This window comes from Notamacropus eugenii, chromosome 4, assembly GCF_028372415.1.
Source record: "Notamacropus eugenii isolate mMacEug1 chromosome 4, mMacEug1.pri_v2, whole genome shotgun sequence".
Lineage (NCBI taxonomy): Eukaryota > Metazoa > Chordata > Mammalia > Diprotodontia > Macropodidae > Notamacropus > Notamacropus eugenii.
The window spans coordinates 271,578,465-271,594,831 of record NC_092875.1 but is presented as its reverse complement, the minus strand read 5'-3'; the positions used below and the strand labels follow the sequence as shown (position 1 = coordinate 271,594,831).

Here is a 16,367-nt window from a genome sequence, read left to right as displayed (position 1 = left end):
TGTATTCATCCTTTTATATGACCCCCCCCCCCATTTCCTTCTTCCTTCATAAAAGTTTAAATTTTGAGAAATTATCATTCCTTTATGGAGTCCTTGACTGTGGGGTCATGATTGTCTTTTATTTAAACTTTTGAAATCTGCTTCCTAATTTTTAGGGAATATTTCTGTATTCAGAGTTTCTCTCCTTGTCTGTCACAAACTTTAATTATAAGTGTTTCCTTGATAGCTTCCAGTTGTATCCCCTTCCAACAGCCATTTCTTTCTTCATCATCTGGATTCAATTCAAGATTCCTTTCAGTGCATCTTCTGTGAAGATCTCAAATTATCAGGAAAGCACTCTATAAATTTATCTACCATTCTGTATTTAGCAGAAGAGACTTCAACTAGTTGTTTGGATAGCTGAGAAATTCTTCATTAGCTATTTTATCTTACATCTACCAGTTTTCCTGCTTATGTTACATATAATTTTCTTTTTGTGATGCATGGTAAGCACTGAATGTGTGTTTGTTGACTTCAGTTTTCAGCCAAATGTTCAGCATTGTGCCTTCCCTTTCATATGTTTAAAAGGTATTTGTGCTTCGCATAATAGGACTACTTCACCTTTCCTCAGTTAGATTTCATTGAATCACAGAATCTCATTTAGGTCTGTTCATCCAGTAAAAATGTTACAAGAATTCTTTGTACAACATCTCCAAGAAGAAATCATATAACCTCCACTAGAGATAGGGGAATTCCCTTCCTGTTAAGGTAGTTCATTACACTTTTGTCCAGTGTTGCTTATAAGGAAACTTTTCTTTTTATAGGACTGAAATCTGCCTCTGGAATTTCTTCCCTTTGCTCCTAGTTCTGCTTCTACCCTGCTGTGTTTTTTTTTTCTTTTTTACAAAACTTGCTTAGGTCCTCTTACAAAGGCTAGGCCTTCAAATAGTTGAAAATAGTTATCTTCGTTCTTTTTAAATGACAAAGGTGTATTTTTCCTCTTATATTATCTATTTGTGAATCCTGTGTCATCAAGTCTCACTTTATATTTATGAAGTCAACTACATACCCTTCTATCTCCTAGTGTTATATGATTTTGTTTACTTAGTCTGTTTCACACTTATTTTAAGTGTGATCTACTTCATACCAGGCATTTTAGCTTGACTGCACCATTTCATACTTTGGATTAGGCATATTTAGGATTAGGTTTGACAGTGAAAGTAGCATCAGATTTGGGGACAGAGGCATGAAGTCCTATGCCAGCTATTTTTAGATAAATCAGCTTCTTTGGGTCTCAGTTTCCCATCTGTAAATGAAGAGTGTAGATGATCTCTGAGGTCCCTTTCAGCTCTAAATCTGTGAGCCTCTTGTCTCTTCCAGTTCTACTGTTTTATGACTTCACATACTTATTCATATCTGGTGCCATACTGTCCTAAAAGTGAATTTTACTTAAATTTCATTAAAGATTCTATGAAAGCTTTATTACATTTCAGTCTTATTAGTAATTTCCTTATTTTTGATATAGTTATAGCTCATTTGAGATTCAGAATATTTGAATTTGTATTAACTGGGGAATAATGGGAAAACCTTTTGGCTCAGGCTTTGAGTGATTGGAGACTTAACTTAAAATTTTTTTTTAATATTTTTATAGCTCATTTGATGAATACAGTTCAGAACTCAAGTCAGGAAGGCTGGAATGGAGCCCTGTTCATAAATCAGAGAAATTTTGGAGGGAAAATGCTGCGAGGTTAAATGAAAAGAACTACGAGCTGTTGAAGTAAGTTCTCATCTATTAAAACAGTTTGACCTTGAAATTATACTTCATGTTTAGATTCTTGAGATTGAAAGGAATTTGTATGTCTTTAAAAATTTTAAATTAGCAGGCATTTATTAAGTATCTACTATATTCCAGACAATGGAAATACAAATACAAATGTGAGACAATCTATTCTGCAGGTGCGCTTGCATTCTACTGGAGTGAAGGCTGTGGCACGGTCACAGATATAAACAGGACATGTGCTAAATTTATGCTACCTTTTGCCCAGAGGATTTGACTCATATGGATCTAGGTCCATTTTGGGAGGACTTTGATGTATGTACTTCTGATAGCACTTACTGGCACTTGTAAAATATCTTTTACATTTATATCTCTTAAATATTTAAAAATTACTTATTTGCCTATGATATCTTTTAAGTAAATAATTGTAATAGTGAACAACTCACAAGAAATCCATACCTGATCAAAATACATATCTCATACCAAGGAAAGCATTTGTTACGAAATCTTTTCATCTAAGATAAAGCTATCCATGATTTGCTTTCATGTTGAGTGAAAATTCAACTTTAAAATATCTCTATTTTGTGTATTGTTAGCTTGAAGGAAAGTAATAGGGAGAATCTTTGTTCTGTTGTGATATTTATATTTTCAAGACAAGATTTACGTTTTGTGATGTTCATAAAGTTATTATGAGAAAATATTTTGTAAACCTTAAAAGGACTATATAAATGTGAAGAGGCTGTGGTAGTAGTCATTACTTCAAGATCACATGTATGGTAATGGACGGTGATAACTAAAGTTATCAGCAGGTTAAACTGAAGTTTATAGTGATTTAATTTTACTTTTATAATGAAGATTTCTAAAGCCCTCCTTGTATGGTAAAAATTACAATTATCAATGATTATTAACCATGCAGGATATTTTACTGTTGTGTATGTGCTAAGAATTCTGGATATAAAGAAATGTAGCTTCTGCAGATGCAATTTTTATTTCATGTACATGATTACTATGTACATGGTTACAAAAAGGCAATAAAAAGAAAAAATTCTTAAGTTTTGCATCATAATTATTTATTCATGTATAAATATATTTCATGTATATTCATGAAAGTAAGCTTCTTGAGGACTGAAACTATATCTTGTTTGGTCTTTGTAGCCCCAGTTATGTTCCAAAGGGCCTTGTACGTAATATATACTTAATAAATGTTGATTGATTTTTAAATCAGTTATTTTGATTTACTGAATTAAATTCTGATTTTGATAAATCAAGTGTTTTCTGACATTCAAACTAGTTATGCTATTACTCTGTTTTAAAGTTGTTTTTATCTTGTACACAATTTTGTTATGATGTTACGGCTATATTATATTTAATTTCAAGTGTCACTTTTTAGAGAGAGGACAGTTATTGAACATATTGGAAAGCAGTTTTGTGTCGTGGATCTAGTTTGGGAACTAGGAGAAGAGCCCTGTTCAGATATGTCCCTGACACTTACTAACTGTATGACAGTGGGCAATTTCTGAGACTCAATTTCCTCATTTGAAAAATGAGCCTAATACTCTTTGTAATTCCTACCTTAGTCAGTAGTTGTGAGGCTCAAATAAGAGAATAAGTATCTAAGGCTTTGTACATACATATGTTGGTTGTTACATTCTTTATAAAATTAAAAATAATGGTACTAATTTTAAAGGATATCTATTCCACATAATAGGGTAGCTAGATGGTTCATTGGATAAAGTGGTGGGCCTGGAGTCAGGAAGACCTGGGTTCAGCTCCAACCTCAGATACTGGATAGCTCGGTGAGCCTGAGCAAGGCACTTAACCTTTGTTTGCCTTATTCCACCAGAAAAGGAAGTGGCAGACCACTTCAGTATCCTTGCCAGGAAAACCCCATGGACAGTGTGATCCCCAGGGTCATGAAGAATCTGGCACTACTGAACAGTTGAACAACAAATTTGACATAATTCTAAAAATAACATTGTAGAATCAATTTTTAACTTACTTTTTATATAAACCTTTAGGCTTACTAGAAATGAAAGGGAAGTGTTTAAGGCTGCCTGTCTGTAGGAAACAAATACTTCCCTTCCTGCCCCTGGAGTCTCCTCCTCTCCTGCTTGCTACATGTGATATCCTCTTAGCTGGAATGGAATGGAATGAAAAAGCAGATTCAAAACTTACTTATGCCAAGTACTTCCTTAAGTATTAGTGACACAGATATAAAAATCAAGACATTCTCTGTTCTTGTGAGATAATACATAAAGGACAACTCAGTTTTATGAACCACAGCAAGGCCAGATGGTACCTAGATTCTGCCAAGTAGCAGGGGAGATGGCAAGTCACCAAGGACCTTGAGGAGCAAAGATAGAGCAGATGGTCTTTAAGCAATAGGATAGTGAGTTCAAGGATCACAGTGCAGTGGAACTCTGTATTGCTCTGGCAGAACTGGGCATTGTTTTGGGGTTCAGCATTTAATTCCTAGTGGGAACCAAGTAGTGTAGCAGTAGGGATTGGGTTGGGGAAGGAGAAGACCCATAGCTACTATAGTTAATGGTGGTGCTGATCCCATAGTTGGGTTATCTATTTACATTCTGGTGTTAGCAATATTTGGGAAAAGCACCAAGGTTTTCAGGCATTTTCCTGTATGGGCCCCAAATTAATATTCTTATTTATATGAGAATATCTCATTTATCTCAATTTACAACTCTTAAACAATTTAAATTGCTCCTGAGGTTCTGGGGTTTTATATGCCTGTTAACATTTTTTATTCAAGTTGAGTCTGAAATGTATGTTTTCCTTTGGTATAGAATCTGTAAAAATATTCATAGCTTTATAAGCATGTATGTAGAACCCCATTTCAGGGCTATTGTATGAGAACTGTTTACTGACAGATAGGTGTATACTCACTGTGGTAATCAGAGAAAGAATGCTATGTGTATAATTGTCTTCTGTGGTCAGTGGCCTGCAGATGAGATTATTAGTTCAACAGGCATTTGCTTAGTGTAGTTACCAAGCCAAATGTTCAGGTCACAAGTTGAGCTAGTAAATGCATTTTTTATGTTCTGCCTTTACCTAGTCAAAGTATACCAGAACTATTAATAAATCATTTAGTCATTAAATTCCTAATTAAAAAAAAATTGGATATTTTGGGCTTTTCAGAGATAAAAATGTCTCTGCCCATTGAAAGTGCTGTTTTTGGACATTAAGAATTATTCACTAAGCTATCAGTAGTGTCAGCTTCCTAAGTTTTCTTTATTCATAAAAGACTTGATAGCAAGCTTCTTGTGTTTCTTTTTGGTACATAATGAAAATATTACCTTTTACTCTTGACATTTATTTACATCAAGGCTCTGCTTGCTAAGTTTTACATATACTTATTAGTCTGCCCTTCTTTTCTTTTTCTTACCTTAATTTGACATAAAAGTATCTGAATTATGTTAAATATTTATCCAACTAAATATTGCTTACTTGTTGATACCAAAGATCTTAAAGCAAGAGCTCCATTTTTGCAAAACAAAGATATTGAGAGGCAGTATGGTATAGTAGATGAGAAACTGCCCTTGGAGCCAGGATCTCTGTTGAAGAGATCTGGCCTCTGCTAGAATGTCTGGGAAAACCACAAGTAAGTGTGACAGCATTTAGGTTTAGATCAGCGTTTTGTACCATTTACCAAGACTTCTACAGAAACGCTGATTTCGTAGAGGACAAAGGAAGAAATTACTTTACATATACTTATTTTACATGATAGAGAGTATCACAGAAGAGAAAGTGGGCAATTTTGGTTAATCAAAGTTTTTGTACCGACTAAACCAACACAGCTAAAACGATAATGGAAATAGAAAATTGAGGGTGAAGAGAAATCTCTGTAGCAAGTTTCTTTGATAATGGTCTCATTTTCAGGATATACAAGGAACAGATTAAAATTTATAAAAATAAGGGACATTTCTCAAATAGCAAATGGGCAGAGGCTATAGAAAGGCAGTTTTCTAAGGAAGCAATCAGATTTTTGTTAATTGGAAAAAAAATACATTGAAAAAGACTACAACAAGGTCAAGGTCATATTCTTCTCTTAGCACTGAGTGCCAAGTACTGTCTTGGTAAATAATAATGTTTGATGAAATCATCCATACAAGTAAGGTAGTTAGCAGTCCCATCTTATCTTCTCTACTAGCACCCAGCCCTCTTCTCTCCATCAGTGAACCTAGGAAGTTAGGGTCCTAATCCTAGCTTCTGTTAGGTACAGGTTTGTGGGGGGCTTTCTCACTCTGAAATCCACTTCCCTATGTCTAATGATAATAGTAATTACAATAACAAACAACAGTAATAGTAATAATGCCAACAGCAGCAACGACAGTAGTAATAACAGGGCTAAGTGCTTGGTCACACAGACACAGTAAGTGTCTCAGGCTGGATTTGAACTCAGGCCCCATGCTGTTTCTGCTATGCCTGAGCTTATCTTTATATAGACCTCTGTACAGTCATTGTCGTCCTAAAGTCTGAAGATACCAAGAAATTTGTCATTCTTTATGAGATTCTTCAGTTGAAAAGAAATCTACATAATGGCCACCGACTATTTGTAGTCTTGAAATACGCATTATGGCACTGTATGAAGAACATTGTCAGTCCATTCTATACCAAAGGGAGATTTGGCACTCTTGCTTGGCTTTTTAGATACATTTATCCAGTTGGAGACTAATGAATACCAAAACCTTGACAAAGCCCAGGGACTGCAGAGATACTGGTGTCTCCTAAATACTAATGGAAAGAGCCTCCTGGGGGCAGAGCCAAGATGGCCGAGAGAGAGGCCAGGAAGTTGCCTGAACTCTCCCCGGTTTTCCTCAGAAACAACATTAAATCAAGCCTCTAGAAGAATTCTGGACTGACAGAATCCACAAAAAGATGAAGTGAATTAATTTTATAGCCCAAGATAACTTAGAAGGACTTTAGGAAAGGTCTGTCTTACTTGGGTAAAAGGGGAGTGCAGCCCAGCAGAGGTGGTGCCTGGCCAAGCCAGTGGGAGGCTCTTAGTCACAGCACAGATCATCAACTGAGGCTCCACAATTCTGGCTTAGCAGGCCAGTGACCCAGCAGATCAGCTGTGAGGCCTTCAGCCCCAGAGCAGCAGGCAGACTGCCAGCCTAGGGATTCAGGGCACCCTAGTGCAGTGGGCAAGCCATCATCCCCAGAGGCCCTGATGCAGAAAGCCAGTGACCAGGCCCTTGGCCCCCAGATCAAGAAGCTTGGGACAGTGCCACCTATACCCCAGGAGTAGAGTTCAACTTGAAAAAATAAGCAAAAAATCAAGAGAAGAAAAGGAAGTGAAAAGAATTAGAATAGGCAGTAAGGAAACAACTATGGCTGTGCAGATGATGTGATGGTATTACTTAGAGAATCCTAGAGAAACAACTAAAACTACTTGAAGTAATTAACAACTTTAACAAAGTTGCAGGATATAAAATAAATCCACATAAATCATCAGCATTTCTGTATGTTACCAGCAGAGCTCAGCAAGAAGAGAGAGAAATTCCATTTAAAATCAATGTAGACCACAGAAAATATTTGGGAGTCACCTTGCTGGGACAGACCCAGGAACTATTTAAACACAATAATAAAACACTTTTCACAGAAATACAGTCAAATCTAAACACCTGGAAAAATATCAATTGCTAATGGATGGGTAGGCCAAGCTATGATAAAAATGACAATTCTACCTAAATTAATTTATCCAGTGACATACCAACCAAACTACCAAAAAATTATTTCATAGAGCTAGAAAAAATGACAATTCATCTGGAAGAACTAAAGGTCAAGAATATCAAGGAAATTAATGAAAAAAATGCAAAGGAAGTTGTCCTAGCCATATCAGATCTAAAACTGTATTACAAAGCAGTAATCATCAAAACTGTTTTGTACTGGCTGAGAAATAGAGTGGTAGATCAGTGAAATAGATTAGGTACCCAAGACACAGTAGTAAATGATTATAATATTCTACTATTTAATAAAGCCAAAGACTCTACTTTCCAGGATAACAAATCACTATTTGAGAAAAACTGCTGGGAAAACTGGAAAATGGTATGGCATGAACTAGGCATAGACCAACATCTCATACTGTATACCAAGATAAGGTCAAAATGGGCTCATGATTCAGACATAAAGAGTGATACCATAAGCAGATTTCTAGAAGAGTAAGGAATAGTTTACCAGTGAGAGAAGGAAAGAGAAGAAGGGAAGAATTTATGACCAAACAAGATAGGAAAGATTATCAAATGCAAAATGGATAATTTTAGTTACATTAAATTAAAAAAGGTTTGCACAATCAAAACCAATGCAGTCAAGATTAGAAGGAAAGCAGAAAGATGGGAAACAATTGTTACAGACAGAGTTTCTGATAAAGGCCTTATTTCTCTAATACACATAGAATCCAGTCAAATTTGTAAGAATACAAGTCATTCCCCAATTGATAAATATTCAAACAATATGAACAGGCAGTTTCCACATGAAGAAATTAAAGCTATCTATAATCGTGTAAAAAAAGTACTCTAAATCACTATTGATAAAAGAAATCCAAATTAAACAACTCTGAGGTACCACCTCACACTTACCAGATTGACTAATATGTAACAGACAAGGAAAATGATAAATATTGGAGATATGGAAAACTTGGAACACTAATGCATTGTTGGTGGAGGTATGAACTGATCCAACTATTTTTGCAAGTAGTTTGGAACTCTTCTCAAAGGACAATCAAACTAATGCACTCTTTCATCCAGCAATACCACTACTAGATCTGTATCCCAAAGAGATCATAAAAAAGGGAAAAGAATGTACATATACAAAAATATTTATAGCACCTGTTTTTGTGATGTCAGAGAAATGGAAATTGAGGGCATGTCCATCAGTTGGGGAATGGCTGAACAAGTTGTGGCATATGAATGTAACGGAATACTGTTGTGCTAGAAGAAATGATGAGCAGGCAGATGACAGAAAAACCTGGAAAGACATACATGAACTGATGCTAAATGAACATTGTAAGCAGTAAGAATAACATTGTATAATGATCACCTATGACTGACTTATCTCTTCTCAGCAATACAGTGAAATTCCAAAAGGCTCATGGTAGAAAATGCTATTCAGATCCAGACAAAGAATGATGGATTATGAATGCAGATTGAATCATATTATTTTTGCTTTTATTTTGTTTTTTGTGGGTTTTCCTTTTTGTTTTGTTTCTTCTTTCATAGCATGACTAATGCGGAAATGTGTTTACATGATTGGACATTTATAACCTATATCAGATTGCCATCTTGGGAGGGGTGATGGAAGGGAAAGGAGAAAAAATTGAAAATCAAAGTCTTATAAAAAAAAGAATGTTAAAAACTGTCCTTATACATAATTGGAAAAAGTAAAATACTATTTACAAAAAAAGTAAAAAACCTTCTGGAACAAGAGACCAAGCTAGCTCAGTTGATTAATAAATTAGCAAGCGTTCATCAAGAGCTTGCCATGACTTCACTGGGGTAGGTGCTAGGGATAGAAAGACAATAGCACCTTCCATGTGAAGTGGCTTCCCTAAGGCTGAAGACTTGACTACCTGAGAGTCATTAAATTAGTATCAGTTGCTTTTAGAGGAACCATGTCTGAACAGCACCATTGAGGTTATTATCTTAACCCTTGGTACTGAGAGGAACTAGATTGACATTGTCCATTGTCATCAGAGGATCCTTCATGGCAGTATCCTAGACATGTGGTCCTTCGCTGTTCGCAATTCTTTATTGTACAATATTGCTGTTATTATGTATAATCTTCTCCTGGTTCTGCTCACTTCACTCAGCATCAGTTCATGTAAGTCTTTCTAGGTTTTTCTGAAATCTGCCTGCTCATCGTTTTTTATAGCACAATAGTATTCCATCATCATTAGAATACCACAACTTGTTCATCCCTTCAACCAGTTCTTAGCCACCACAAAAAGAGCTGATATAAATATTTTTATACAAATAGGTCCTTTTCTTTTTTGTTTCTCATTATGATACAGACCTAGCAATTGACCTAGTCTTTTGATGAACCATGTATTTCATTTCCTTCTCTGTAATTTTTTACAGTAGTATCTTGTTTTTTCTAATTACATGTAGAGACAAATTTTAACATCTCAAAGTTGAAGTTAATATGTTTTAGACCATTTAAAATAACTAGACAATATAAAACACCTGAGAGTATACATGGTAAAACAGACACAGGAACTATATGAACATAAATGTAAAACACTTTTTATACAAATCAAGTCTTATTTAAATAATTGAAGTAATATGTATTGTTCATGGGTAAGTAAAGCCAACATAATTTCAAAAAATAAAAGCTTTTCCTAACTAATCTATTTATTCAATGCCATATCAATTAAATTGCTAAAAAGTTATCTTACTGAGAAAAAAATAGTGAAATTCATATAGAAGAACAAATGGTTGGGAACTTGAAAGAAAGTAGGGAAAAAAGATGTAAAGGAAACAGATTCAGCAGTATCAAATCTTAAACTATATTATAAGAGAGCATTACGCATACAATGCAAAAAGGATAATTTTGATGATTTTAAATTAAAATTTTCTTGTGTAAATAAAACCCATGAAGCCAAATGTGATTGTTTTGGAATATTGCTGTGGTATAGGAAATGATGAGCTGGTTAATTTTAAAAAACATGGAAAAACATGAACTTTTGAAGGAAGATGCTATCCACTTTCAGAGAAACACATAAGTGGAAATAAGCATAGTATGGTTTTACATATATGTGTATGAGTTGTGCGTGTGTGTGTGTGTGTGTGTGTGTGTGTGTGTGTATCTCCACACTTAATTCTAGCCTTCTTAAGACTGGTGGGGGGGGCGGGGCAGGTAGTAAAAAGTGCACAGCAGAGAACAAAAGGAAATTTACAAGGAAGCAAAGAAAAAAAGCTGGGGAGCTTTGCAAACAATATATAGTATATAGGTTTCCTTGAAATGGACATTTATTGTTTTATATCGAATCCTCCTATGTTCTGTACATGGCAGTGTTTTTTATTTTCTCATTTTGTATTTAAATTTAAAATAAATAAAAAAATTTACAAAATATTATTTTTTTTTTTTAGGATCTTGACAAAACTTCTGGAGGTGTCAGATGATCCGCAGGTCTTAGCTGTTGCTGCTCACGATGTGGGAGAATATGTCCGACATTACCCACGAGGCAAACGGTAAACATCTATCTGAAAAATGCCTACCATCAATATTTTTATTTTAATGTACTGGACCCTCTTTTATTTCTTTAAAATAATATTTTTTCTTCATATTTGAAGGGCCATTTACCTTACCCTTTACTCATGACTGACTCTTTCAGTTGAGCAAATATTTATTAAGTTCCTGCTGTGTGTGAAGCACTGTGCTGTTAGGCATTGAAAATACAGACTTGGAGAACAACACGGTCGCTTTTGTGAGGGAGCTTGTAATCTGATGTTGTAGTCTTATAGTAAGGTGGACGACTGCAAGTCTCTGCTTCTAGTGGCCTTTTCTCATTTCTCATTGTCCTTGGTCTCTTTGCAGTGTTTGATGCTATTGGGCATTCCAGTTTCTTGACCTTCCCAACATTACTGTATCATGTTCTTTTTTCTCTCTGACCGTTCCTTTGTTGATTTCTTTTAACTAGTGTTAGAAACAAGTGAAACGATTTGAATTTGTAGGGTGGTTAATGAATTGTTCATTTTAGGGATTATATTTCAGAGAAGGTTCTGCCTCATAATTAGGGAAGACTTCACAGGGAAGAGGAGGTTTTCCAAGGGCGATTTGAATAACTTAGTTGAATCTTGGAGACTATTTCAGTTAAGGAACATAGAAGCCAGAGGGGATAATCACTTTTTTGGGACAGAGTAATCAAAGGAAAACAGTGGGAGGCAAGGAAAATGAATTAGGTTGAATTATACTTGTGAAATACTAAACTTTTGAGGGTGAGAAACTTCTAATCTTTAATGCAGAAGGAGGCAACTATAAGTTTATAGGAGAATGTATGATGGTGTTAAAGTGGAGAAAACTTTAAACACTAGCTTTGATTGTTTGGACTAGGGTATACGTGTTTGTGGCAAGGAGTCTGTAGAACAGGTTCTGAACCTGAAATCTGTGAATTAAAAAAAAATTTTGATAACCATATTTGAATATTATTGGCTTCCTTTATAATCCAATATGTTCCATTGTATGCATTTAAAAACATTGTTCTCAGAAGGGGTCACAGACTTCATCATATTGCCAAACGGTCCATAACACACAAAAGAATTGAGGTCCTGCTGTAGAGGATAAAGTTGTAATGAACAAGGTGATGATCAGAGATCAAGATGCATGTTTGGTAGATCATAAGATTATGGATTTTGGGCTGTAATGAAATTTAGAAATCATTGAATTCAATTTTCTTATCTTATAGATAAGCATCTGGGGCCCAGAGAGATTAAGCCAGTGTTGTTAAATTCAAATAGAAACATGTTCATCCTGTATCTGTATTCTTCATATTGACTTAGAATACCACAAGTGAACATAATTTTTATTTTGTTAAACATTTCCTAATTCCATTTTAATCTGATTCTTATCAGCCCACAGGCTTTGATTTTGACACCTCTAGGTTAAGTGACTTGTCTAAGGTCACACAGGTGGCAAAATCAGGATTTGAATATAGATCTTCTGTCTCCAAATTCACCACTTCTTTCTCTGTACCTTTCTTATTGAGTAGATTAGTTTTGTATTTAAAAGAAATATGTGAAAATGTTCTTGTTGAGTAAGGATACTTTAATAGTAATGGGAACTAGGTGCTATCATTAGAAACCTTAACAACATGTATTACATGTAATTCATATTTTCTGAATTTGTTGTTAACTGGTTCTACCCCAACCTTTGACTTTTTCTATAAGGTAGTCAGAACTTTACAATACAAATGTCATAATATTAAATTCCATTTTATATTATATTACATTAAATTATAGTTTAACCTATTTATAAATTAATTTCCTTTTTTCCTTCATGATTAGAGAATATAGAATAGCCAGTAAATTCCTACTTCCTGCTCCTTTATTTGCTAAACTTTTCTGTTTTAAAAAATTTAAATTTAATTTTAAAATTTTTTAAAAATTTAAATTTAATTTTAAAACTAAAGATTGCTAAACTTATTTTTTATCTTTAATTTTCTTTTCTTTTTTTATTGTTGCATTTCAACTTTTTTTTATTAAATTATTTTGTTTTCAGTGTTAGATAATCACTTCCATCTATCTTATATGTTTTTCCCCTCCTTTCCCTATCCCTCCCTGAGACAGCATACAGTCTTACATAGGTTATACATGTACATTCCTATTAAATACACTTTCACCTTAGTCATGCTGCATAGAGGAATTAAAATGAATGGGAAAAACCATAAAACAAAACAAAACATAATACAAAAGAAAATGGTCTGCTTCATTCTGTGATCCAGTTCCATAGTTCTTTCTCTAGATGTGGAAAGCATTTTGCCTTGAGTCCATTGAGAATTTTTTAAGTCCTTGCATTGCAATGAAGGTATTAAGTCTACCAGAAAAATTCCTCCCGCATTGTGGTTGTTGCTGTGTACAAAGTTCTCCTGGTTCTACTACTTTCACTCAGCATCAGTTTCTTATAGCACAATCGTATTCCATTACGTTCATTTACCACAACTTGTTCAGCCATTCCCCAATTGATGGGCATCCTCTCAATTTCTAGTTCTTCGCCACCACAAAGAGAGCTGCTATGAATATTTTTGTATATGTGGGACCCTTTCCCATTTCTGTGATCTCTCTGGGATAGAGTCCCAGAAGCAGTATTGCTTGGTCAAAGGCTACATGCACCTTTTTGTAGCCCTTTGGGCATATAAACTTATATTTCTTATTGCTACTCTAAACTATATCTAATTCAGTAGCACACTTTGAAAACATCGATTCTTTGGCACTTATCTTTCATCATAGTTCAACTCACAGCCTTTGCTACTGGAAAAACCATAGCTTTGATTGTTATGAACTTTGTTGTCAAGGTGATGTCTCTGCTTTTTAGTGTGCTGTCCAGATTTACCATAGCTTTTCTTCCAAGGAGAAAGTTTCTGGAGTCTCAGTGTGCATTGATGTTTGAACCCTGGAATATAAAATCTTGACAGTACTTCCATTTCCTCCTCTATTTGACAGGAAGTGATGGGACCACTTGCCAAGATCTAGTTTTTTGGATGTTAAGTTTCAAGCTAGCTTTTATACTCTGTCTAGAGACTTCTTAATTCTTCATCACTTTCTTTCATCAGAGTGATATTGTCTGCACATCTGAGATTATTGATATCTCTTGGCAACCTTAATTTTCGCTTTTGGTTTATTCAGCCTGGCATTTCATATTATGTACTCTGCGTATGAGTTAAATAAGGTGACAATATACAGTCTTGTCATACTCCTTTTCCAATCTTAAACCAATCGTTTGGTCCATGTTCAGTTCTAATTGTTTCTTCTCAGCCCTCATGCTGGTTCCCCGGGAGATAAATGAAATAATCTGGTACTCCCATCTCTTTGAGGACTTTCCACATTTTGTTTTGATCCACACAGTTGAAGGTTTTAGTGTAGTCAGTCAAACAGAAGTGGCATTGAACTTTACTTTCATCACCATAGGCATCCACAGCTGACCTTACTTTTGGTTTTGGCCCAGTTGCTTCATTAGTATTGAAGATAATTTGTAATTGTCTATGTTCTTCCCCAGTAGTGTGTTAGATACCTTTTGACTTGAGAGGCCTAACTCTCAGCGTCATATCACTTTTTCATTTTAATATTGCCTGTGAGATTTTCTTGGCAAAGATACCGGAGTGGTTTGTCCTTTGTATCTCCAGCAGATTACCTTTTGTTGTAAGTCTTCACTATGACCTGTCATTCTTGGCCAACCCTGCATGGCATAACTCATAGTTTCATTGAACTATGCAAATAGACAAGGCAGTGATCCCAGGAAGGACCCTTTCACTTAACTTCGCCTATATCAATCATGTTGTCATCATTCTTATTGCTGTTATCTGTTGACCTCCAGGTCATGTTCTTTCCTTCTTTAGTGAGTTTGGTATCTGGATTATTGATTTCCTGGCTACCCCTGCCTTATCCTACTTACTTGGGTACCTAAATGTTCATGGTAGTTACTTACTTTTCAAAAGATGAACTCTCATGTAATCCACCTTCTTAACTTTAATAACCTCCATTTCCACTGTACCTCACTTGCCTTCCCCTTGCCCTCCTTTATATCTTGGACTTCATTATCATCTCAAACTATTCCTCTCCAAACTGTTGACCTAAGAAGATTGTACTCTCTGGAAACTCTCTGGATGTTTCACTTTTTTCACTACCACACTTCTCTTGCAGTCTGATTTCACAACCCATATTTCTTCTAAAATTAGTTTCTCAAAGATCATTTTCTCTCATTTGTCATTTTTCTTGACTTTTCATGCATTTGGCACCGTCCACTAACTCAGTTGTCTTCTTTGACACTGCTCTTTCCTGTTTTCTCCTGTGTTTCTTACCTCTCTTGTTATATCTCCTTAACTTATTCCTTCAAGCTGTTAACAGTGTGGGAAACCTTCAAAGGTTTTTCCTGCACCTTCTTTTCTCTTTATGTACTTTCCATGGTGATGTCATCAGCTTCTTTTGGTTCAATTATTTCCAAAGAGTTTAGTCCCAAATCTAGATGTGCAGATTTACCCATCCCATTTCCTCCCTGGTCCCGCAACTCTAGTCACATACCAGCAACTATTCTCCAGAGAGCATTAAATGGATATTCTGCCATAACCTTACCCAAAACTGTACTTATAGAATTTGAGAGTTGGAAGGGACATCAGCAGTGTCTGTGAAAGGGATTCCTGCTATAACATACCAACAAATAATCATCCAGCTTCTGCTTGAAGGACCCTCAAAGAGAGGAATCCATCATTTTTAGAATACTGCTTATGCCACTTTGGGATAGTTCTGTTTGTTGCAGTGCTGCACGAATTATCAAGGACAAATAAAATAACTAAACCTCATAACTTTTCACATTTAAAAAAGTAACCAGGGTAACCTTTTAACATGCAATATGTCCTTATCCCTTAATCACTTGTTATAATCACAATATTCTAGGTGACTACCTCCTCCAAAGAACCTGAGGTACAATTAGGCAGGTACAGAGGAAAACCAGGAAGAGGTAGTGTTTATACAAAAGTTTTCAAATTTCATGTAATCATTGAAATTTTCTATTGTTTCTCTTGTGATTTCCTCCATGTTAGCTTCATAATTCTCCCTCTTTGGCTTCAGCACCTTTGCAGTGCCTGGGGAGGAATAGAGTAGTAGACTCTAGGGTAGTAGATTCATATGAAAGGATGAGTCTTCAAACCAATCTTGAATAGGGTTAGGCCTGTGGCATCCACTCTGGCTGGTAAAGGGTAGCGTTTCCTTCTCAGGTTCCACAGGTGACCATGGAAAGGCACAGTGCTGTTGTTTCACCAAAGTGCCAGCAGATCAACGTCACTAGGTTCCTCTAAGTGAGGGGCTTCCGTGCTCAGCCCCTCAGTACAGCCAGTGCCGAAGCTTTCTAGTCTGGCCCCTGCATGGCTTCCTGCATGTGCTTTCCA

General features: G+C 35.5%; 1 protein-coding gene across 7 annotated transcripts in view; it reads left to right on the top strand.

The window, feature by feature from the left end:
* The window catches only part of ATP6V1H (ATPase H+ transporting V1 subunit H), a 119,882-nt gene that overhangs the window by 68,738 nt on the left and 34,777 nt on the right, over nt 1-16,367 (top strand). For all 7 annotated transcript variants that reach the window (XM_072604593.1, XM_072604587.1, XM_072604594.1 and 4 more), the window contains 2 exons: nt 1,631-1,756; nt 10,861-10,962. In XM_072604593.1, coding sequence (XP_072460694.1) covers nt 1,631-1,756; nt 10,861-10,962 — 228 coding nt within the window. The remainder of the gene's footprint in view (nt 1-1,630; nt 1,757-10,860; nt 10,963-16,367) is intronic.